Raw genomic sequence first — 24,963 nt, forward strand, 5'->3', positions numbered from 1 at the left:
ATGTGTTTCCTTTTTAATGGACTGCCTTATAATCTTCTGTTGAATGATGTACTTGATATTTTGGGTAATACAAACTGATCAGTGTCATTAACGTGAAGTTTTGTGGTGACCCACTTCAGAGTTGAACTCTATTTTATATTTTCTGTAGCTCTCAATGGCAGTGACTCCAAATTAATCCAGGGTTTGTTTACCTGTCTTTCCTTGTCTTTGTGATACTATAAAAACATACTTCTAGATATATTCCATATCTTGCATGCAAAGTTTTAGCTGAAATATTTTGTCTTTGTACTGGAGCCCTTTGGTGAGGTGTAGGGAAGTATGTGGTGTTGAATCCTGTACCCTTGGGGTTAGATCTCACCATTTGTTAGGCCTGTGTCCCTTAGATGTGACCTTTGCGAGTGATTTGTAACTTTCCCACTCCTCAGAGGGGAGTGAGAAAGATTAGTGTGAGCTGAATTTGAGGAGACATACTTCCCTGAACTTTGTTAAGCATCTCTTAGATTGTCCCCCAAAGAGTTAACATTTATTGTGCGAATATTCTGAGTTTATTTTACAATTACTGTCTGTTCTTAGAAGAGCCAGGAAGGACTCTTTCATCTCTCTTCATCTTGTGATCCTGGTGTATATCCTAGCCCTGGTCCTTTTGAAATGCTGTTCCCTCCCGCACCCATGCACTTCCATCCTGACTGCAGTCCCAGAGGCTTGTCAATTTCTTTTTTTTAAAATTAATTTTATTTTTATATTCCCCATACAATTGCAACCCCCTTATTTTGACCCCAATCCCTCCCCTCCCCGAACCCCACCCCCCATAAAGTGTCTCTGGTTCATAGTTTTTTGTTGATTTTGATTTTCACTTTCTTATAGATATTCATTTTCCTGGTCCCTTATTTAAGTTTTCTAGATTCCTGCTATGAGTGAGACCATCCGGTACTTTTCTTTTTCTTTCTGGCTTATTTCACTGAGCATGATTCCTTCCAGCGCCATCCATGTTGCTGCAAATGGCATGTGTTTATCTTTTTTGAATGCTGAGTAATATTCCATGGTGTATATGTACCACATCTTCTTGATCCAGTCATCTATTTTTGGGCATTTGGGATGTTTCCAAAGCTTAGCTATTGTAAACAGTGCTGCTATAAACATAGGGGTGCAGGTGCTCTTTGGAATTGATGTTTCTGTGTCCTTTGGGTAAATACCTAGGACTGGAATTGCTGGATCCTATGGAAGCTCCATTTTTAGTAGGTTGAGGAATCTCCACACAGCTCTCCATAGTGGTTGCCAGTTTGCACTCCCACCAGCAGTGCAGGAGAGTTCCTTTTTCTCCACATCTTTGCCAACATTTGTTGTACAACCCACTTATTTTGACCCCAATCCCTCCTTTCCCCCCCCCAACCCCTATAGAGTATCTCTGGTTCATAGTTGTTCGTTGATTTTGATTTTTTCTTTCTTATAGTTATTCATTTTCCTGGTCCCTTATTTAGGTTTTCTAGATTCCTGCTAGGAGTGAGACCATCCGGTATTTTTCTTTTTCTTTCTGGCTTATTTCGCTGAGCATGATCCCTTCCAGCTCCATCCATGTTGCTGCAAATGGCATGTGTTTATCTTTTTTGATTGCTGAGTAATATTCCATGGTGTATATGTACCACATCTTCTTGATACAGTCATCTATTTTTGGGCATTAGGGTTGTTTCCAAAGCTTAGCTATTGTAAACAGTGCTGCCATAAACATAGGGGTGCAGGCCCCCTTTTGAATTGATGTTTCTGTGTCCTTTGGGTAAATACCTAGGAGTGGAATTGCTGGGTCATATGGAAGCTCCATCTTTAGTAGGTTGAGGAATCTCCACACAGCTCTCCATAGTGGTTGGACCAGTTTGCACTCCCACCAACAGTGCAGAAGAGTTCCTTTTTCTCCACACCCTTGCCAACATTTGTTGTTGCTAGTTTTTTTAATATGTGCCATTCTCACTGGTGTAAGATGGTATCTCATGGTAGTTTTGATTTGCATTTCCCTGATTACAAGTGATGTTGAACATTTTTTCATATGCCTGTTGGCCATTTGCATTTCCTCTTCAGAGAAGTTTCTTTTTAGCTCTTCTGCCCATTTTTTGACTGGATTATTTTCTTTGTTTTTGGTGAGTCTCATCAGCTCTTTGTAGATTTTTGTGATCAGTCCTTTATCATTAGTGTTGGGTGCAAAAATGTTCTTCCAGTCGGTGTGGTTTCTCTTTGTTTTTTTTTATTGTCTCTTTTGCTGTGCAGAAGCTCTTTAATTTGATGTAGCCCCAGCTGTTTATCTTTGCCTTCACTATCACTGCTTTGGGTGATGTGTCTGTAAAGATGTCTTTGATGTGCATATCACGTAGTGTTTCGCCTACATTTCCTTCTATGTATTTTATGGTTTCAGGTCTTATGTCTAGTTCTTTAATCCTATACAAAGAAAACTATAAAACACTGTTAAAAGAAATAGAAGAAGACACAAAGAAATGGAAAGACATCCCCTGCTCATGGATTAGAAGAATAAACATTATTAAAATGGCCATCCTACCAAAAGCAATATACAGATTCATTGCTATTCCAATAAAAATTTCAATGTCATTCTTCAATGAAATAGAACAATTATTGATGAAATTCATATGGAATCACCAAAAACCCAAATAGCCAAAGCTCTCCTGAAAAAAAGAGAAGGGAATGGAGACATCACACTCCCTGACTTCAAACTATACTACAAAGCCATGACCATCAAAACTGCCTGGTATTGGAACAAGAACAGACACACAGACCAACGGAATCGAATAGAAAATCCAGAAATAAACCCACAGATTTATGGTCAACTAATCTTTGACAAAGGAGCAAAGAATATGCACTGGAGCAAAGAAAGTTTGTTCAATAAATGGTGCTGGGAAAGCTGGGTCGCTACATGCAAAAGAATGAAGCTTGACCACTACCTCACACCATACACAAAAACCGAGGTTTGTCACTTTCAAGGGCTACTCAGACCAGCATCGGAATGGCAGTCTGCTCATTGCATGAAGTTTTAAGTGCTCCTCTTCCCCATATGGGGCTGAGGAGCTTCACGTGATATCAGCAGAACTATGCATGGTTGTCTGTATTTGTCTCTCTTCAGACATAGCATTTTGTTCATCCCGAGAGAGCAAATCTCTGACAGTTTAATGAAAAGTGAGTGGTTTTCCTTTTGGCTCAGTACTTCCTCTATGGGAAGTACAGGTATGGTCACTTCATAGCCAAAATGCTTCTCATTAGAAACACAATTTTTTACGTAAGGCAAGCTTAAATTTAGTGTTTACTCAAACTCTTGAATGCTCATCACCTGACTCAGTGTTCCCTGAGGTGGAGCCTGCATGTCCTTGTGAGACAGCTGCAGGCATTTCTGTGGGTCACAGAGGACGGGGAGATAATTCTGCACACTTTACTTCAGGGATCAAGTGCGGATGGGGACGGTCCCTCTGAGGGCTGCCCGTGAACAGTCAATTAGCCTCGGACTACTGAAACAGCGTGTCAAGGTATTTAACTCTTTGTTCAGGCAGGCTGCACGCTTCTGATGCTGGTGGGGCCGGGAAGTTTGTCAGCAGCACTTTAGGAGCAGCTCCAGTCCAGTTCCTCGAGTAAGTAGGAGTGTTTTTCTCAGGAAATATGTTGAAGAAGTGTGTTTTTATTCCTGAGCTGGTTAAAATATGATGCTCTAACCCAGTGTGTATAACGGGACATCTCAACAAAACCCGATGTGTGCACATCAATCTGGAAGTTCATAAAATACTGGTGATACATTCTATTGAGTCGAATAGGTATAGAGTTGGACGGTTGCCGGTGTTCTTTTGCCTTACACAATCTATTGTTATATAAGAGGCAATTTTTATGCCTGTCTGATAACTTGGTTTCATTTTGAAAAAGGTCTGATTTCCCAACTCCAAGGTGGACAGGTGTTGGCTTTATGTAAGAAAGACAGGCTGCGTGTTTCCATGCCAGGAGCCTGTCTAGTGTTCAGTGTCTTTCCATAAACTGACGTGAGTGAGGGCTCTTAGATCTGGATCAAGTCATCTTAAAGGCACACGAGTAGTCACTTAACTGCAATTAATGCCCTTTCTAGCAAATGTAATAAATATATTCTTTTGGTTGATTTTACTGTTATTCATGATCCTCGCTTACAAAAGAGATTTTTTTAGAAGGTAATTGAGGGGAGTTATCTCCAAATTAATGTTTTATCACTGGCTAATATTTGTGTGACTTCTTACAAATCCCTTAATTTCATGCTTTATAAATTATTTTTAACACTGAATAAAATAAATATTATGTGAAAATCTACCTAAGTCAGACACATCCCTTTGGAACTAGGGCGTTTCATTACATGATTAGATACGTTGATGGTAATATGTAGTAGGGAATATTGGGAGTCAACAAAATGCATTTTAGAAAGAAAAGAAGGGAAATTCCTTGTATAATTTTTTTTTCAAAAATCATTCAAATATGTCACTGATTCAGAATTTGTATTTCTCTCTCTCATAACTGAGATACACCAATAACTGTCCTTGCATAGACAGAGGACTAATTAATAGAGCCTTTGTGATTTTATGAAAAATTTCAATGTATAATGATCTTGAAATCTACCCAATCTGGGCTCAGGGTTGAGGGTGTTTGTGTGGAGATTCATGCGATGATCAGCCCTCGGTTGCACAGCAGGCCCTGCTGGCCTCGGCTGTCTCCCTTGGGCACTGAGCAGTGAGGATGCTTCTCAGGGTGTTTCTGATGCTCGTGAATGGAAGTGAACATACCAACCTGTGTGAACGTTTTCTTTTATTAAGTCGATGACATGTTTAATGCGATTAAATGCGGCTTCTTTCATAAAATCGTCTCATGAATGTTCTACGTGATCGCTACCTTTCAGAGAACAGTTTAAGAAATCAATAAAAATAGCCCCACATTTTACTTGCATCCCAGAGTTGATGCTCAAATTCTCATGCCGCTGTGCCTTCTGTTCTGTCACTTCAGGTATCACTTTAGCTGCCTTTGGAACAAGCAAGGAAGGAAAGGAAGCAGGAGAAAGGTGTAACCTTTAGGGGTTTTCTAGCAATGGTATTGCTGCTGAGTTACCCTGAGTAGGACAATGATTTTTCATTTTTGCTCAGTCATTGGAATTACTTTTCCGCCATTGTTATCTGATTCACATCTGTATGCAAATTTGCACACACCAAGACCCTCTTCACTGAGAGATTCCCTTTGCAGACATGAAATAAGAGGTATGGAAGCTTCCACGTTTCCTCTTCCCCATGAGCTTACTTAATGATTGGAGCTATTAAATCACAAGAATGTGTGCCTATGTAGCTTGAAAGAATAGCAGTGTTTTGAACAAGTGAATATACCTACCTGCTTTAACTATTTCTAATAAAAAAGTAAGTTAATGACGTATGTTTTAATATTATTAATTACAGCTTCTTTTATAAAATAGTCTCATTTTTAGTTCAGCACTTATTTAAATATATGTTTTCAAAATATCTTCTTAGAGGAACAGTTTTTTTCTCAGGTGAGAGTTCTGGAAAGAACTGGAATTCCTCTAGAAAGTATTTATACCTCTAGATAACTAAACTGCTATAAAAGGTATAGTTGATTGTAGCAGTGCCTTTCTTCTGAGATTTTCACCTCATCTTCCACATATTCTCTGCACTTTGATAAACTGAGCAGGCAACCTACGTGCATACATGGAAGTATTTGATTGGGCAGCCAATGCCCCGCTATAGCCATCAATAGCTTCAGTGGAATTTGACTGTAATTGTTGAGAGTTTCCATTTCTAGAAAACTTGGATAGAAAATTTGTATATACACATATGTTTTTTCAGCAAGAATGATGTCATTTTCCATATGTGGTATTGTCTTAGGTGGTCTCTTTTTTAAAATTTATTTATATATTTCTACATTGTTCATTTTTGTACAATGTTTGGTTTTTCCCCTCAGGTGTTGTCCCCATAAAATTACTACCACCTCAACACCTGTGAACCGTCCCCATAGACCCTTGTGCTCTTCCCTTTGTTTTGATCCCTTTCCCTTCCCCTCCCCTGATGAATGTCTCCAATTTATAGTGTCATTGCTAGTTTTGTCATTTTCCCCACGTCCCTTATTTGATTTTCCTATGTTCCTCAGTAAGTGAAACCATCTGACATTTTTCTTTTTCCTTCTGACTTATTTCACTGAGCTTACAAAATCTCTTCAGGCTCCATCCATGTTCCTGTGAATGGCATGAGTTTGTCTCTTTTGATTGCTGAATAGTATCCCATCATGTATATAGACCACGTCTTCTTGATCCAGTCATCTGTTTTTGGGCATTTAGTTTGTTTTCATATTTTAGCTATTGTAAATAGTGCTGCAATGAACATAGCAGTGCAAGTATCCCTTCAAATTAAATTTTTGTGTCCTTTGGGTAGATTCCTAAGCGTGGAATTGCTGGGTCATATGATTGATCCAATTTTAGTAATTTGAAAGCCACATGGCTTTCCATAGTGGTTGGACCAGTTTGCATTCCCATTAGGTGATCTCTTATTAATCATTAGTGAGGACTAAAATGCAAGTTATTTACTGAAACTAAAAGTTTAAGGGAAGTAAAGCAACTTTAGATATTAGAAGGTGATGCATGATTTTATTTGAAAAAATTACATAGAAACTGTGAATGTAATACCTTTGTTACAAATTAGGAGCACGAGCATGGCATGGCTGAGCAACCAGACCTCAGGCAGTGATTTCGTCCTCTTGGATCTGTTCCACAGCACCCCGGTGCCCTGGTTCCTCTTCACACTCACAGCGCTGGATCTCCTTGTCGCCCTGTTAGGTAACTCCACAATAATCATCCTCATCTGGGCCGACCCTCTTCTCCACACCCCCATGTACTTTCTCCTCAGCCAGCTGTCCCTCATGGATCTCCTCTATATCTCCACATTTCTCCCAAAGGTGGTGGTGGACTTTCTGTCTGGGGACCACCACATCTCCTTCATTGGGTGTAGCTTCCAGGTGTTCCTCTTCTCTACTCTTTGGGGGTCGGAGTGCCTGCTGCTGGCAGTCATGGCTTATGACCGCTACGTGGCCATCTGCCAGCCTCTGCGCTACCCCATCCTCATGCGTCCCAAGGTCTGTGTGCTCCTGGTGCTTGTGACCTGGCTGGGTGCATTCTTCAATGCCTTGATCCATGTGGTGTATACTCTGACATTCCCTTACTGCGCCTCCAGGGAAATCCATCATTTCTTCTGTGAGATCCCAGCGCTCCTCAAAGTGGCCTGTGCTGACACTTCCCAGTACGAAAAGGGCCTTTTTGCCAGTGCTGTGATTTTTTTCATCCTTCCCATCTCAGGCATTCTGTGCTCCTATGGAAGGATACTGTCCACTGTACTGGGCATGCGATCCACTCAGGGACTCAAGAAAACGTTGGGTACTTGCTCCTCTCACATGACTGTGGTGTTGCTGTTCTATGGCCCTGCCATCATCAAGTACATTCTGCCAAAGTCCTACCACTCCCCGGGGCAGGAGGAGGTGCTCTCTGTGTTCTACACAATCATCTCACCCATGCTCAACCCCCTCATCTACAGCCTGCGGAACAAGGACGTCACTAGAGCCTTTAGGAAAGTTTTCAGAATATGAGAAATGTGCAGTGTGTGACTATCAATTGTAAATGTTTAACAGTGATGCACTTTTCTTTGGAATGGAATATAAAATGTTTATGTATATACATTCATCATGTGCATTTATTTACATACTCCATATGTATGAGAAATACAACATTGATCAAGCATTTAACTTGTACCACTGGCAATACATAAAAATGGTCAAATATACCAATGGTCATATCAATGAGGATATTAATTATTAATGTAATACATTATTATTTTTATTCTTTTACTTTTAGCACCTTTGATTATTCTTTTGGAAAGCACTGCCTTCCAATAGTGTTAGAATTTTTTTTTAAGATTTATTTATTCATGCATATAAGAACTGGGGTACAGTCCAGATGTGCGGGAGGGTGAGAGGATTCACCAGAGAGAGTGGGGAGCAGAACAGGCAGATCTACTGAAATACACTGCTGAGGGTAGCAGTGGGCGAGGCAGGAGAGGTCTGCCGCACCATGTGGGCATCTCTGTGACTGGCCAGGGTGGAACCCGCGCTGCAGAGGCTGCAGACAACCTCACAGTGCTGTGCTCAACCACCTGCGCCACCAGGGAGGCCCTAGAATTTTTTTTTTATAGAGGCATGTTTTTATTTATTTATTTATTTGTTTGTTTGTTTATACAAGCACTGGGTACAGTCAGAAGCGCGGGAGGGTGAGAGAATTCACCAGAGCCAGAGCGGGGAGCAGAGCAGGCAGAAGGACTGAAGGACACTGCTGAGGGGAGCAGCGGGCGGCAGGAGAGGTCTGCGCGCCCTGTGGGACCCTCCTCCGGTGGCCGGGGGGCAGCCGGGGATCAGCCAGGTATTGAACCGGAGCGGCAGAGGCCGCGGGCAGCTTTGCAACCCAGCACTCAACCGCTGCGCCACCAGGGAGGCCCTAGAATTTTTTTTATTAAGATTTTTGTAATATTCTCGGGCCTGTCTGGTGGTGCAGGAGGTTGAGTGCAGCGCTGTGAAGGTGTCCGCAGCCTCTGCAGTGAGGGTTCGATCCCAGGCGGCCAGTGAGAATCCCACGTAGCGCATCAGACCTCTCCTGTCTTGCCTGCTGCTCCCCTCAGCAGTGTATTTCGCCAGTCTGCGTGTTCTGTTCCCCGCTCTGTCTCTGGTGAATCCTCTCACCCTTCCGCACATCTAGCCTATACCCCTGTTCTTGTACAAATAAATAAATCTTAAAAAAAAAGAATTTTGTAATATACTCAAAGTACAAGCATAAATGAATAAATATGAATATTTATATACGTGATTTTAAAGAAAATGCCCTAAGACAATCCTTGCTCTAAAACTGGGCATAGTTTTATTCAATAAATATTGATCAATTCAATGTATGTTTCAATTTGCATTCATTAAATAACATGGCCTTTTTTAGTTGAGCAATAATGGATACATTAATTGAGATTCAGGTGTATAACCTAATGATTCAATATTTTTATGAATAGTGAATTGCTCATTCCTAAAAGTCTAGTTACCAACTACCACCACACAGTGTCATTTTAGGGTTTACCTTTTTGTACCTCTTCACCCCAAGTCCCAACACCTCTGGTAACCACCATTTGTGCTCAGTATCTGGGAGTTGTGTTTCGTTCAGTTTTCTCATGTAAGTGAAATGATAGTACATTTGTATTTTCTGTCTTATCTCACTTTTGATTTCATCTCTTTAGGATCAAAGTGATTCTCAAATGTGGGAGGTGATGCCCTATTAAATTTTGCATTTCCCTAATGATTTGCATTTCCCTAATGTTGAGTAATATTGTGCATCTGCACATACCTGCTGGCAATATGTATGTCTGGGAAAATGCCTTCTGTTTATCCATTTTTAATTTGGCTTGCTTATGTTTCGTTATTAAGGTTTGTGAGTTCTTTATATATATTTCAACATTAACCCCTCAGAGAGATAAATTTACAAGTATTTTCTCTCATTCAGTCACTTTCCGTCATTCTATTCTTTGTTGTGCCGGAGATTTTACATTCATTGTAGTCCCATTTATTTATATTTTCTATCATTGTCCGTCTGTAGGGTCATTTACAGGAATTCAACATCTAGAAGGATGTTATGTAACTTACCAACTTTGTTACCTTCTAGAAGTCTTATGGTTTCATATGTTACCTTCAAACTTTACTCCAACATGAACTATTTTATGTGTATCATTAAGATACTGGTGTAGTTTCATTTTTTTGCATGTCGTGTTCACTTTCCCAGCACCATCTATTGAAAACACCATCCTTTCCACACTGCGTAATCTTGCTTCCTTTTCATAAAAGAATCGATCCTATCTGGAAAGAGTGTTCTGGATTCTGTTCTATTAAATAGATTTATGTGTCTGTTTCTTTGCTAATATACTGTTTTGACAAGTATAGCTGTGTTTTATACTTTGATTTTATTGTTTGAATCATGGCGTTTGATGCCTCCAGATTTGTTCTTTTTTACTCATGATTGCTGCAGCTTTTTGGGTGTCTTTTGCTCCATTCAAATTTTAGTATTTTTTGGTATTATTTCTGTGAATAATGGCATTGGGATTTTGATGGTGATTGCATTGAATTGGCATATTGCTTTGGTAATGTGGGTATTTACCAATGCTGAATCTCCCAGTCCATGAGTATGAAGATTTTTCCATTTATTTGTATTCTCAATTCTCATTGCCTTACAGATTTCAGTGAACAGATGTTTCACTTCCTTGATTAAATTTATTTCTCAGTATTTTCTTCTTTTTGAAAATACTGCTATTGTGGTATTTTTCCCAATTTATTTTTCTAATAGTTATATTGAAGCACTACTGATTTTTGTATATTGATTTTGCAACTTTATTGTATTTGCTTATCAGTTTTGACAGTGTTTGGTGGATTCTTTAGGATTTCCTAAATATAAAATCATGTTATCCAAACATAGTGACATTATTATTTCTTACTTTCCAATTTGGATGCCTTTATGTCTTTTTCTTGACTAACTGGTCTCGCAAATACTTTCAATACTATGTTGAATAAAGGTGAGGAGAGTGGGTGGTGTTGTCTTAATCCTGATCATAATGGAAAATTTTCAGCTTTTCAACATTGAGTATGATGCTGACTGTGTGCCTGTCATATGTGTCCTTTATTATGTGAATGTATTTTCCCTCCACACCTAGTTTGTTGAGTTTTTTTTTTTCATAAGTGTACACTAAATGTCATGAAATGACTTTTCTGCATTTATTGAGATGCACATAAGATTTTAATCCTTCAAAACTATCACTATTTGCAGATGATATAATATACATCGAGAACCCTAAAAACTCCACAGAAAAACTACTCAAAATAATCAACCAGTTCAGTAAAGTAGCAGGATATAAAGTCAATACACAAAAATCAGTAGCTTTCCTATACACAAACAATCTGAAGAAGAAATCATGAAAACTATCCCTTTTGTAATTGAAACAAACAAAATCAAATACTTGGGAATAAACCTAACAAAAGAGGTGAAAGACCTATACAAAGAAAATTATAAAACACTGTTAAAAGAAATTGAAGAAGACACAAAGAAATGGAAAGACATCCCCTGCTCATGGATTGGAAGAATCAGCATTATTAAAATGGCCATCCTCCCAAAAGCAATATACATTTCAATGCCATTCCAATAAAAATCTCAATGACATTCTTCAAAGAAATAGAAAAAATACTGATGAAATTCATAGGGAACCACAAAAAACCATGAATAGCCAAAGACCTACTGATGAAAACAAAGGAGAAAGGAGGTATCACGCTTCCAAACTTCAAGCTATACTACAAAGCCATAATAATTAAAACAGTTTGGTATTGGAACAAAAACAGACACACAGACCAATGGAACCAAATAGAGAGCCCAGAAATAAAGCCACACTTATATGAACAACTAATCTTTGACAAAGGAGCAAAGAATATGCAGTGGAACATGGACAGTTTGTTCAATAAATGGTGCTGGGAAAACTGGACCTCCACATGCAAAAAAATGAATCTACACCATTACCTCTCACCATGCACAAAAATCAACTCAAATGGATAAAAGAACTGGACATAAGACCTGAAACCATAAAATAGATAGAAGAAAATATAGGTAAAACACTATAAGACATACATCTCAGAAACATCTTTAAAGACTCATCACCCAAAGCAGTGAGAGTGAAGGCAAAGATAAACACCTGGGATAACATCAAACTGAAAAGCTTCTGTACAGCCAAAGAGACATTAACCAAAACGGAGAGACACCCCACTGATTGGGAAAAAAATCTTTGTATTCCATTCAACTGATAAGGGATTGATCATAAAGATATACAAAGAACTCACATGACTCAACAAAACCAAAATAAACAATCCAGTCAAGAAATGGGCAGAACAACTCAAAAGACATTTCTCTGAAGAGGAAATGCAAATGGCCAACAGACATATGAAAAAATGTTCAACATCCCTTATAATCAGGGAAATGCAAATCAAAACCACACTGAGACACCACCTTACACCAGTAAGAATGGCACATATCAAAAAAAAAAAGCAACAACAAATGTTGGCGAGGATGTGGTGAAAAAGGAACTATCCTACACTGTTGGTGGGTGTGCAAACTGGTCCAACCACTATGGAAAGCTGTCTGGAGGTTCCTCAGTCTACTAAAAATGGAGCTACCATACGACCCAGCAATTCTGCTCCCAGGGATTTACCCAATGGACACAAAAATATTGATTCAAAAGAACACCTGTACACCAATGTTTATTGCCGCACTATTACAATAAGTAAAACCTGGAAACAACCCAAATACCCAAGAATAGATGACTGGATCAAGAAGATGTGGTACATATACACAATGGAATATTACTCAGTAGTCAAAAAGATAAACACATGCAATTTGCAGCAGCGTGGATGGAGCTAGAAGGAATTATGCTCAGTGAAATAAGCAAGAAGGAAAAGGAAAAATATCAGATGGTTTCACTTATAACAAGAATATAGGGGAACCCAATAAGATATCAGTGTAAAAAAATAATAACAGTACAAAACACAACAAAGAAAAAACAGACAATTATAAATCAGAGACATCCTGCAGGGGAGGAGGAGGGAGAGAAATGAGAGGGAGGGAGGGAGGAGCACAGGGGACTGTGGTGATGGTGCACGGGTGTCTTGGGGAAGGAAATTCTATGGGTGCTCAATCTGAGGGGGTGAGGGGAAGCAAATATTGTTTAAAAATAATAAAAAATTAAAAAAAAAGATTTTAATCCTTCATTGAGAGATGGTGAGCCATCCTTGAATTCCTGTAATAGATGAAAAAAATCATTGTATATAAGCCTTTTATATCATTGTGAGTTGCATTTACTAATATTTTGAGGATTTTTGAATCTATGTTCATCAGGATTATTGACCTGTAGTTTTTTTTTTTTTTGTCATGGTCTCATTTGTTTTATTTCAGGGTAATACTTACATAGTAATATGACTATGGACATGTTCCCTTCTTAAAGCTTTTGAAGCATTTGAGGAGGATATGTATTAAATCTTTGGTATAATTTACCAGTGAAGCAGTTGGCTTTTTTTGGGGGGAAGGTTTTTGATTACAACTTCAAAATCCTTACTAAAATGGGTCTATTTAGATATTCTGTCTCCTCACTATTCAGTCATGAGATATTTTATGATTCTAAGAATAAATCTGTTTCATCTAGATTGTCCATCTTGTTGTCATCTATGTGTTCTTATAATCTCTTATAGATCGTTGTGTTTCTCAAGTATTCTTTTTAACTTCCAATTTTTGATTTTATGTATTTAAGCCCTCTCTTTTTCTTGAGTCTAGCCAAACAAAGGTTTGTCAATTTTGATTTCAAAGATGCTGTTCTTAATTTCATTTAACTTTTCTATTATTATTTCAGTCTGTTCCATTTATTGCTACTCTGATATTTATTTCCAATATTTTATTCACTTTGCATGTTGCTTGTGCTTTTTCTAGTTCCTTTATGTTTTTGAGATTTTTTGTTGGTTTTTGATGTAGGTCTGTATTGCTCTAATTTTCTCTTAGAGACAACTTTGCTGCAGTCTATATATATTTTGGTATGTTGTATTTCCATTTTGTTTTTATCTGCGTGTATAATTTTGCCTTTAATTTTTGTCATGGACTCAATAGTTGTTCACGCATGTTCTTTGATCTTTAAGTTTTGTGATTTTTTAGTTTTCTGCTTGTACTCAATTTCATGTTTCATGCAGTTGTAGTTGAAAATGATGCTTGATATGATTGCAGTTGTAATTATTTAATATTTTCCTTTTTTATGTTCTAGATTTCTTTTTACGTCTGTGTGATCTAATGTACCATTTAAGGCCAGTATTTCCTTATTGATTTTCTGTGTGGACGATCTACCCATGATGAAATTGGGTTACTAACATTGCCCAAATTATTGTATTGTCATTTTGTTTTTAGGTTTGTTAATATTTGCCTTATATATTTTGGTTGTGTTTTGCAGGGTGAAAATATATTAAAACATTATATATTCTTGTTGGTCAGCCCTATATATCAACATATACTGTTTTCCTTTGTCTTTTTATGGCTTTAGTTTTAGTATCTATGTTTTTGGTATGAGTATAGCTCTACCAACATTTTGATCATTTGCAATAGCATGGAATATCATTTCCCACTCCTTCCCTTTTCAGTCTCTGTTTCTGTCTCTGCCTCCCTACACCTGAAATGTGTCTCTTGTAGGCATTAAATAGATGTCTTGTCTCTTATCATTCAGCCACTCTGTATCTTTTGAAAGTATAATTTACCATTTACATTTAAAGTGATTGTTGAAGGTATATACTTATTTCCATTTGTTTGTTGTTTTCTTACTGTCTTTGTAGTTCCTCTCTGATTTTTTTCTTCCTCTGTTCCTTTGCATATGGATAAATTTCTTATTTTGCAAGCAAGTGGCTTGAAAAGTAAACTTTAATGTTAATATTCACTCAGCCTTTTGAGCTCACATCTCTTGACAAGCATTTTCTCTGATTAGAGAAGCACAGGCTTGTGAGATGGCTGCAGGCTGTCCTCGGGGTTATGAAGGACAGGAAGATAATTGGTGCACCTTTACCTTGGGGGACCTTCCCTCTGAGAACTTCCCATGGAACAGTAAATAGCCTGAAGACTACTGAAGCAACAAGGTGAAGCTATTTAACCCCTTCTCTTAGGCAATCTGTGTTTCTGATACTGCGAGAAATTAGACATTTATCAACAACACTTTATGAGCAGGATTGATATTTCCCTAGTGGTAAGTAGAATATTTTCTCAGGAAATATGTTTAAGAGGTGATCGCTTAGCTACTTAACATAGGAAGCTGTAACCTAGCTTTTATAATGAAAAACCTAAGCGACTCCATTTGTTTAATGCTAGCTACACATCTACATAGTATTGCTGATACATTCTATTGGTTGTGAACAAGACCTATAGCTGGGGGCTGCTGGCAGTTACATTATTTTACATAATCTAATATTATATGAGAAGGCAAATTCTGATGCCCAGATCAATCATCTTGTTTCATTATTTTTCCTAAAAGCTGTAACATCCTAATTCCAGGGTTGAGGGCAGCAGTCAGTTCTGTACAAAAAGGTACGTTAGGAGTTGAACTATTCCAGAGGTGCCGTCTCACATGTGCAAAGCCTTCCTTGAGGCTCTTTTTGAAAAGAAAATGAGCATGAATCTCTGGTGAAATCATTGTAATGATATCTGATATCTATGCTTTTGTTTACTTCCCCCAGAATATACTCAAACATCCTGCTAGTTGATTCATGTCCCTGAGTGAAAAACTGTTAGCTTTTTTAGGTGGCAATTGGTGAAAGTGGCTCCAAGTTGTTACTCACTGGTCTTTAGGATACTGCTTGACTCTATGTATAGTTTTTAATTCTTATTTTCTGTCTTTGAGCATCATGAGTTAAATAAATGTCAAAATACTAACATTTTTATTCAATTATGCTGTACCATTTTGGATTGAGGGCATTCATATGCGTTAATTAGTAAACGTACAGGAACTATCTGTCAGGTGGTTTTTGAAAGGTATTTAGAAGGTGGAATGTTACATTCCTGGGAGGACTTATTTCAATAAATGAGCAAAAACTTAACCCATGACCATGAATTATTCTTTAGCTCTCAATGGAAGCTAAGAAGCAAGTGCTATGTCCTCTTAGCGATAAGGACTAATGTAAAATTCTTATTTTGTACACATGCGTGCTGGGATTGTAGGGAGTTTATGCATCGATTCCCCCGTGAGCTCAACCCTTCATTCCAGATCCTGTGGCCTCCATTTCATGTCTCTCCAGGTGCTGAGTACTGAGGTAAGGACCACAGATTTTCCTGTCACTGTCTTAGAATGTTGTGAATTCACTGTTGTGGCACGTTAGAAGGTGCTTCCAACGTTCTTGAACAGAATTTTCTACACCTGCATTAGCTACTTTTACTATTTTCTTCATTAAACCACTAACATGTTCTAATATATTTAAGGTATGTTTTATAAATTAAGTCTCATTACTACTGACAATTAAAGTTTCATTATGCATCCCCTCAAAGAGAAAGTGTAACTTGAGAGGTAATGAAAACATACCAGCATTTCACACTCATTCTCAAAATAATGCCATGAAAGTGTGCTTCCTACTGTCCTGTCACTTCAGAAGTTACTTTAAGTGCTCTTTGGACCAGTACCAAGAAGGATAGAAAAGGAAAAAAAGAAAGGAAAGAAAATCCTTTGGGATTTTCTAGCTCTGAGGCTGCTGCTGCACCCCCTCCTGAGGGCAGTGACTCCCCTTTATTCCCTGGCAGAAGTGCATGTCCAGCATGCAGTCTGCTCTGCCAGCCAGGGTTCTGTGCCTCGTCCTGTCTGGAGTCGGCATGTGGCCATGTGCAACAGGAGCTGCACAGCGACTAAATGCCACAGTTCTCCTGCCGTGAGTGGGCTTATTTCACTGAGTCTATTAAAAGAGAAACATGCAGCTTTAAGGAATAGCACTTACTTAATTTAATTTTTTTATAATAGCTTCTTGAAAACCTATTTTGTTCTTTTTGCCAATGTGAAATTTCAAGAAGTAATTCTAGAAAAGGCTACTGATTATAGGTATGACAAGTTTTTTTTTTTTGACTCTGAATTATTTTCTCCAGATTTTCCACACTTGTTCCATAAAATTTATTGATAAAGTTGTTAGAAAATACTGATGCAGATAAAATTGTACTGTTAACTTATGAATACTTGTCTAGTTTTACAGACTGTTATATAAAGTGGAAGTTGAGTATTACTACCTGAGAATTTCAATTTCTAGAATTCTAATTTATAATAAAAAATTTAAACTATATATTTAACATAAACAATAATATGGCCTTACACTAATGGGATAAGTTTTCTTGGTGGTCTTTTATATTCCTTAGTAAAGTCTTGGGGATGAAAAATATATTTATTTACTAAAATTAAAAGATGAGAGGTACCAAGGTACATGGGCTTGAGTTGTTAAAAAGTGATTATGACTTTATTTTGTAAAATTTAATATAGATATGAACATTATGCTGCTGAAACCCTCCAAAGTTACAAATTTGGAACATGAGCATGAGCAACCAGACCTCAGGCAGTGATTTCATCCTCTTGGATCTGTTCCACAGCACCCCGGTGCCCTGGGTCCTCTTCACACTCACCCTGCTCGATTTCCTGGTGGCCCTGTTCGGCAACACCATAATAATCATCCTCATCTGGGCCGACCCTCTTCTCCACACCCCCATGTACTTTCTGCTCAGCCAGCTGTCCCTCATGGATCTCCTCTACATCTGCACATTTGTCCCCAAAATGGCTTTGGTCTTTCTGTCTGGGGACCACCGCATCTCCTTCGTTGGGTGTAGCTTCCAGATGTTCCTCTTCTATCTCCTTGCTGGCTCAGAGTTCCTGCTGCTGGCGGTCATGGCTTATGACCGCTACGTGGCCATCTGCCAGCCTCTGCGCTACCCCATCCTCATGCGCCCCAGGGTCTGTGTGCTCCTGGTGCTTGTGACCTGGCTGGGTTCTGTGCTCAATGCCTTGTTTCATACAATCTATACTCTGACATTCCCTTACTGCGCCTCCAGGGAAATCCATCATTTCTTCTGTGAGATCCCAGTGCTTCTGAAAGTGGCCTGTGCTGACACTTCCCGATATGAAAAGATTGTTTTTGTGTGTGCTGTGATTTTTTTCATCCCTCCCGTCTCAGCTATTCTGTGCTCCTATGGAAGGATACTCGTCACTGTTCTGGGCATGGGATCAGGCCAGGCGCTCCGGAAAACCTTGGCTACTTGCTCTTCTCACATGATTGTGGTGTTGCTCTTCTACGGGGCTGCCATCTTCACGTACCTTCTGCCAAAGTCCTACCACTCCCCCGAGCAGGACGAAGCAGTCTCTGTGTTCTACACCATCATAACACCCATGCTCAACCCCCTCATCTACAGCCTGCGGAACAAGGACGTCACTAGAGCATTTAGGAAAGTTTTCAGAGTGTGAGGAATGTGAAGTGTTTGCTCACCCAATGCAAATCTGCAACGGACAAAATTTACTCTAAAATGGAATACAGCATATATTAATAAGGACACATTTGTCTACATTTAACTATAGAAGTCATATTTTGAGAAATAGAGAACACAGTGAAACATATACTCTTCCACCTAATCATAAGTATCATATGGTCATTCTTTGTACATTCAATCATGTATGCCCTGATAGTCATTGATGACATAACTAAGGAACTTGGTTATTCAGGTAGCATATGAAATAGAGTTTTTATCCAAACATAATTATATTTGTCCCTTTTTTGGTAAATGCAAAGCTATTTAAAGGAGGATCTTGACACCTTAAATCATTTCTCTGTATTCTAAATCTACCGATGTAATTGTAATTGTTTCTTTGCTCGCAAGGAAATGTCAGGGGGTGTTACTGTTCCAGACATTCAGATTATATCATCTAAGTAGACATTTCAATTCTGATTTCTATTTCCGGTCAGTCTTCTAATTGTTCGTGAGACTTAGTAATGGAGCAAATTCATTTTATACTTACATTCACTTTCAAGACCAGATAGTTATTATTTTGGTTCAGAAATCTTTGCTTCAAGTATAAGATGGATTTAAAAAAAATGAGTCCTCTGGTTCTCTGACTGCTTTGAGCTGGGCGTTTAAACACCGTGTTTGTCATTTTCTTGCAATTTAATTAGTGTAATCAGAAAACACGATTTACTCCACAAATAATGGACTCCTTATTTATTCATAACTAATTTGTGTCAGTAACTTTTTCTTCCAAATCCATGTGCTGATTTTCACAGTTCCTAGTGATAATTCAAATAATATTCTTTTTGACAATGTACTTTGGAATACTAGTGTTCTATTTTGCTGTTAAATATTTTATCGTTCTATTTTCATTTATTTTATATTGCATTTTTTTGCACTTATGTTGGCTTACACAAGTGTGTGAGATTGAGATCTGCGGGTGCGAACATCTTCAGATGTGTGTGGCCACGCCCAGCACCAGAAGGCGCAATGTCCTCCTCCCTGGCCCACGGAGGCCCTTTTCCTGTGTCGGCCCCTCCCCTCCTCTCCCGTCTGACAACCTCAGTTTACAGTCAGGGTTCTCTGCTTGTTTGGTTTATTTTTCTCTGTTCCTTTGTTTTCTTTCTCCGTATGCCACAAGTGATGGAGTGAAATGGTCCGGGTTTCGTCTTTCTCCGTCTGTGAGTAATAACGCTTCGCCAGTCCCCTCCAGCTCCAGGCATGTCGTCACACACGGCGGGACGTCTTAGAGTTTCGTGGTGTTTCACTGTGTATCTCGGCCACTCTTTCTTCATCCACTCTTCTGTTGTCAGACACTTACGCGCTTCCAAAACTCGGCTACTGGACACAGGCCGGATGACCATGGATGACCCGGAGAGCACACGTCCGTCTGAGCAGTGCCGTGCTCCTCAGCAAGACACGGAGGAGCGGAGCTGCTGACCCAAGTGGGCCTTGCATACAGCGCCGTTTGCTTTTTCTAGCTTTTGTTTTCCTTGTGGTTGCAGGGAGTCCCCGGACGTTCCCGAAGCAGAGGCACAGTGTGTTCGCCTGTGTTTTCTTTACACATTTTCTGGCTTCAGACCTTCCAGCCACGTGTTGTCCGTCCAGAGCCGAGTTTGTGTGTGAGGTGGGGGTGGTCAGTGTCCTTCTCCTGGCCCTGGGAGGCCCCCCAACACCCCCCTCACGGCGGCACAGGCCGAGCGTCCCCCGCGGCTGCTGTGAGGCCGGAGCCCCGCGAGCTCCCGCGCTCTGAGGACGCCGCGGCGCAGGGACCAGCGACCCCGGGCCTGAGCCTCGCGCAGTCCGCGTGTCTCCCTGAGGCGCCCCGAAAGCGGGTTGCGGTCACCCCGCGGTGGTCGGAGAACAGCCCCCCTTGTTCCCGTCTGTCCCCGATCCCGCCGGGCCGAGCCCGGGGCCCCGCTGCGGCGGCCGACCCAGCGCCCCGCGGCCCGGGTGTCCAGGGCGGCCCGCCGGGACAGCTGCTCCCGCGGCCCCTGGTTTCGCTGACAACGAAGAGCTGAGACCCCAGTTCTCCGAGAGTCACCCACGCGCGCTCCCTAATTTAAGTACTTTTTCCTATTAACTGTATTTTGAAGCCTGAGGAGCCGCGGCGGCGCGGGCTGAAGGGACCAAAATGGCCCAGCCGCCCGCGCTGTCCCGGCTCCCCCCCCCCCTTCGGCCGCGTGGGCCCCGATCCCGGCCCCTGCCCGGGCGCCGTCGCGGGAGCCGCCCCGTCGTGGGGACACGGGCGTCGGGCGTGGCCGTGGCCGCGGGCTCGGGGCTCCTCGGGGCGAGGCCTCTGGCGCGTCTGGCCGGCAGCCCCTGTTGCTCGTGACCCCGAAGCCGGTGGGTTTCTGGGGGGGCCCGCCCCACTCAGGGGCCTCGCTGGGCGGGGCCGGAGCGGGGCCCCTTAGTCTTGCCCGGCCGGTCCCCAGCGCGCCCAGCCCGGCGGGCGCCCCGACTGCGCGGGAGGCGCGAGGAAAGCCGGGGCGCAGGGAGGCCCAGGGCGGCGTCCGCGTCCACTTCAAAGACCTGGCCCTGGGGTGGGGGCACCGGCCCCGAGGGGCGGGGGGGGGCGGAGAGGGAGCGGGGCCTGGCACCGGCCCCCTGCGCGCCCTGCGTGGTCTCTGGGCAGCAGAGCCTGCACCCTCGGTCCGCCCGCTCCTGCCGGCCCAGTCCACGGGCGACGCGTCCGGCGCCCCCGCGCCCCTGCCGCCCCCTCAAGAAATTTGTGGCGATCAAAGAATTTCACACCCCGGACCGCACAGGCCTCCCTTCGCGCCCGCCTCGCGCACAGCCCCGCGAGCGGTCAGGGAGCGGGTCAGCCTCGCAGGCGTCAGGAGCGCGGTCCAGCCTCGCAGGCGGTCAGGGAGCGCCGCGTCCAGCCTCGCAGAGCCGCGTCAGGGAGCGCCGGTCCAGCCTCGCAGGCGTCAGGGAGCGCCGGTCCAGCCCTCACCAGTGGTCAGGGAGCGCCGGTCCAGCCTCGCAGGCGGTCAGGAGCGGCGCCGGTCCAGCCTCGCAGGCGGTCAGGGAGCGCCGGTCCAGCCTCGCAGGCGGTCAGGGAGCGCCGGTCCAGCCCCGCAGGCGGTCAGGGAGCGCCGGTCCAGCCTCGCAGGCGGTCAGGGAGCCGGTCCAGCCTCGCAGGCGTCAGGAGCGCCGGTCCAGCCTCGCAGGCGGTGGGAGCGCCGGTCCAGCCTCGCAGGCGTCAGGGAGCGCCGGTCCAGCCCCGCAGGCGTCAGGGAGCGGTCCAGCCCCCGCAGGCGTCAGGGAGCGCCGGTCCAGCCCTCACCAGTGGTCAGGGAGCGCCGGTCCAGCCCCGCAGGCGGTCAGGGAGCGCCGGTCCAGCCCCGCAGGCGGTCAGGGAGCGCCGGTCCAGCCCCGCAGGCGGTCAGGAGCGCCGGTCCAGCCCCCGCAGGCGTCAGGGAGCGCCGGTCCAGCCTCACCAGTGGTCAGGGAGCGCCGGTCCAGCCCCGCAGGCGGTCAGGGAGCGCCGGTCCAGCCCCGCAGGCGGTCAGGGAGCGCCGGTCCAGCCCCCGCAGGCGTCAGGGAGCGCCGGTCCAGCCCTCACCAGTGGTCAGGGAGCGCCGGTCCAGCCCCGCAGGCGGTCAGGGAGCGCCGGTCCAGCCCCGCAGGCGGTCAGGGAGCGCCGGTCCAGCCCCGCAGGCGGTCAGGGAGCGCCGGTCCAGCCCCGCAGGCGTCAGGGAGCGCCGGCCCAGCCCTCACCAGTGGTCAGGGAGCGCCGGCCCCGCCCCGGCGTGCGCTGAGCTGGCCGGGCTGAGGTTCTCTCCCGGCTTGGGCGCAGCCATCTGGGTCCCCTGGGTGCCGGCGCCAGCGCTGAGGAGCAATGATTTTTGTTGGCTTGTTTCCAAGGGACGTGTCCCCCACGGACACCCAGCCCTCCCCAGGGCTCTCCTGGCCGCCGCCAGCGCAGGGGCTCCCCGCCGCTTACGGGGGGGGTGGGGGGGGTGGGGGGCGGGGACAGGGGCAGGGAACCCTCGTCTAACTCAGCAGAGGGACGAGCAGGGGGAGGAGCAGGCGCGTTTTCCCTGAGGACGCTGTGCTTGGAGCCCGCGCTCCCCGGGCTATTTAGCCTCCTCCCCGCCCGCTGCCGCCAGCCCCCCCGAGGACCAGCTGCCGCCCAGGCCCCGCGGGCCGTGGACAGAAGGACAGAGGGCCAGAGGGGCAGAGGGGCAGAGGGGCAGAGGGAGGAGGGCCAGAGGGGCAGAGGGGCAGAAGGGACCCAAGGCTTGTCCAGCATTGCGGGAAAACCCCGGGTCTCTGCGGCCAAACGTGCCCGGGACCGTCGCCTGGCGAGCCTCTCCCCGTCAGCCGCGTCAGCTTTGCCGTCCAACCGCCGGGGCCGCCCGAGGTGCTGGATCCGGGCTCAGTGTGACAGTGTCAGGCGACAGCGTCTTCGCCGTGCCTGCCACGGGCCCGCGGGCCACGACACCCTCACCGCAGGCCGCGGCCCGGCGAGACCATCTCCAAGAAGGGCACGGGGCACACGGCCGGGAGGGGCGGGCAGAGAACGGCTTTTACTGCAGAGGGTGGATTTTACCCACGTTTGCTTCCTTCTGTGTGTCTGAGGATTCAGAGTAGAAATCATTTTAAAAATCTGTAAGTGGAAGAAATTTGGCCTTAGAGAGGCTGTTGTGTCACCACCTGAGATACTTACATCGGAAAGAGCTACTCAGAGGAAATGGAAACTTTATTCCCGGCCTTGGGGCGCTGACCGGTCTGTCACCCTCGGCCACGCAGACAGGCCGGCGGCTGCCCCTGCGGCGTCGGGGCCCCCTAGGTATTCAGTTGAGCGCGACTCTTTCAGGTTAAACCACCTGGGCCCCTTGGAGAATGGCCAGTCACGCCTCTAAATGGGTTTGTAAGTTCTTAGGACATAGGATGCGCGGAGAGATTAAAAGCACATTTGCACCCGGCGATGGACTCTCATAATGAAATGTTGTTTGTGAGAATCGTTGGCAGAACAGAAGGGGAGCTGGCACGTCCCGGCGACACGGAGGCAGCCGCGCGGGCCACGCCTGCCCTCCCTCACGCTGACTCGCTCTCCTGGGCACACGGGACCAAATACCCTCTCTGTGGAGTCTGGGCTTTCTCAGCGTTCACTGACCGAGTGGTTGCTGGCCCACGCCAGAGGTGGGCCATTGGTGATTCCATGGTTCTCATGAAGCACCTCAAGTCTTGACGTGCCGGCAGTGAGCGCAGGCAGAGGGGAAGGGTCCCGGAGGACGGGGGTGCGGTGCCCTGCCCCGCTGGGCTGCAAGGAGGACATGACAGCGGCACGCGGCAGGAGGAGGGGGGTGCCGGGCTAGACGGGCACGGGCTGCAGGGCACCTGTGACCGGCTGGCCAGCTGGGCAGGAGAGATGGAAAGCTGGGGTAACGGGTCCGCCGGCACTGACTTCGTGCTCTTGGGGCTGTTCCACCACATCCGGGCGCCCCGGGCTCTCTTCGCTCTCATCTGCCTGATGTTTCTCGTCACCCTCGTCGGCAACGTCATGATGATGATTCTCATCTGGTTGGACTCGCGTCTGCACACGCCCATGTATCTCCTGCTCTGCCAGCTCTCCCTCATGGACCTCTTGTACAGCTCCACGTTTGTCCCCAAGATAGCCTGTGACTTTCTGTCTGGGAGAAACAGCATTTCCTACGCCGGCTGTGGGGTTCAGCTCTTCCTGTTCATGACTCTCGTGGGGGCAGAGTGCCTGCTGCTGGCCGTCATGGCCTACGACCGCTACGTGGCCATCTGCCACCCGCTGCGCTACTCGGTCCTCATGCGCCCGGCCGTCTGTGCCCTCCTGGTGACCGGCACCTGGCTGAGCGCCCTGCTCAACGCCTCCGTCCACGTGGCCTACACTCTGACTCTCCCTTACTGCGCCTCCAGGGAGATCCATCATTTCTTCTGTGAGATCCCAGCGCTCCTGAAACTGGTCTGTGCCGACCCCTCCCGTTACGAGAAGGGTCTTTATGTCAGCGGGGTGGTGTTTCTCCTCCTTCCGATCTCCGCCATCTTGGCCTCGTATGGGCGGATCCTCTCCACAGTTTTGGGCTTAGGGTCCAAGCTGGGGATGAGGAAGGCTTTGGCGACCTGTTCTTCCCACATGATTGTGGTGTCTCTCTTCTACGGGACAGCCATCTTCAAGTACTTCCTCCCCAAAGCCTACCGCACGGCCGAGCAGGACGAGGTGGTCTCTGTGTTCTACACCATCCTCACGCCCATGCTCAACCCGCTCATCTACAGCCTGCGCAACAAGGATGTGGCAGGTGCCCTCGGCAAAGTCCTAGGAAGATGAAGGGCCTTCCAGCTGGGAGCCTTGGGACCAGGCCTGCAGGGACAGAGGTGGCCACGCAGTGGGCACAGCTCTGGGTGTCCAGCCTGCGAGCCCGCCACCTGCCTTCTGTCCTGCACCCACAGGGCTCCACGGGTGCCCAGAGGACGTAGGTGCGCCTGCCTGATGCACCCACGGGAGACGTGGTGGCTCTTTACTAGACAGGAAGGTCCATGATCCTGACTGTGTCTGACTTTGTGCTAGTTCTCCCTGGTCAGTCTTCTGGCGACATTAGGGAGCATTTCTAACCCAGCATCCCCTTGAAATGTAAGCTTTCCAGTTCTTAAGGCAACATGTTCAACTTTGAATATATTATTCTTTTTTATATATATATATAATTTTTATTTTTATATTCCCCATACAATTACAACCCCCTTATTTTGACCCCAATCCCTCCCCTCCCCACCCCCCACCTCCCATAGAGTGTCTCTGGTTCATTTGTTTGTTGATTTTGATTTTTCACTTTCTTATAGTTATTCAT

At 44.9% G+C, this 24,963-nt stretch overlaps 3 protein-coding genes across 3 annotated transcripts in view; all 3 read left to right on the forward strand.

Annotated features, from left to right (window-relative positions):
* The window catches only part of LOC119236022 (olfactory receptor 2T27-like), a 292,093-nt gene extending 273,573 nt beyond the window's left edge, over positions 1 to 18,520 (forward strand). The window contains exons 4-5 of the mRNA XM_054691705.1: positions 15,839 to 15,930; positions 17,133 to 18,520. Coding sequence (XP_054547680.1) covers positions 17,181 to 18,104 — 924 coding nt within the window. The 5' untranslated portion in view covers positions 15,839 to 15,930; positions 17,133 to 17,180 and the 3' untranslated portion in view covers positions 18,105 to 18,520. The remainder of the gene's footprint in view (positions 1 to 15,838; positions 15,931 to 17,132) is intronic.
* Positions 6,706 to 7,632, forward strand: LOC119236943 (olfactory receptor 2AJ1-like). Its single transcript, XM_037500874.1, has one exon. It carries the CDS (start codon positions 6,706 to 6,708, stop codon positions 7,630 to 7,632), a length of 927 nt encoding a protein of 308 aa, XP_037356771.1.
* Positions 18,521 to 23,519: 4,999 nt separating the features above from the next.
* LOC119236944 (olfactory receptor 2T27-like) lies at positions 23,520 to 24,446 on the forward strand. The gene has a single exon (XM_037500875.1). The coding sequence runs from the start codon at positions 23,520 to 23,522 to the stop codon at positions 24,444 to 24,446; it is 927 nt and encodes a 308-aa protein (XP_037356772.1).
* Positions 24,447 to 24,963: the final 517 nt, after the last annotated feature.

Source organism: Talpa occidentalis, unplaced genomic scaffold, assembly GCF_014898055.3.
Source record: "Talpa occidentalis isolate TD23 unplaced genomic scaffold, MPIMG_talOcc4v2.1 talOcc4.9, whole genome shotgun sequence".
Taxonomy (NCBI): domain Eukaryota; kingdom Metazoa; phylum Chordata; class Mammalia; order Eulipotyphla; family Talpidae; genus Talpa; species Talpa occidentalis.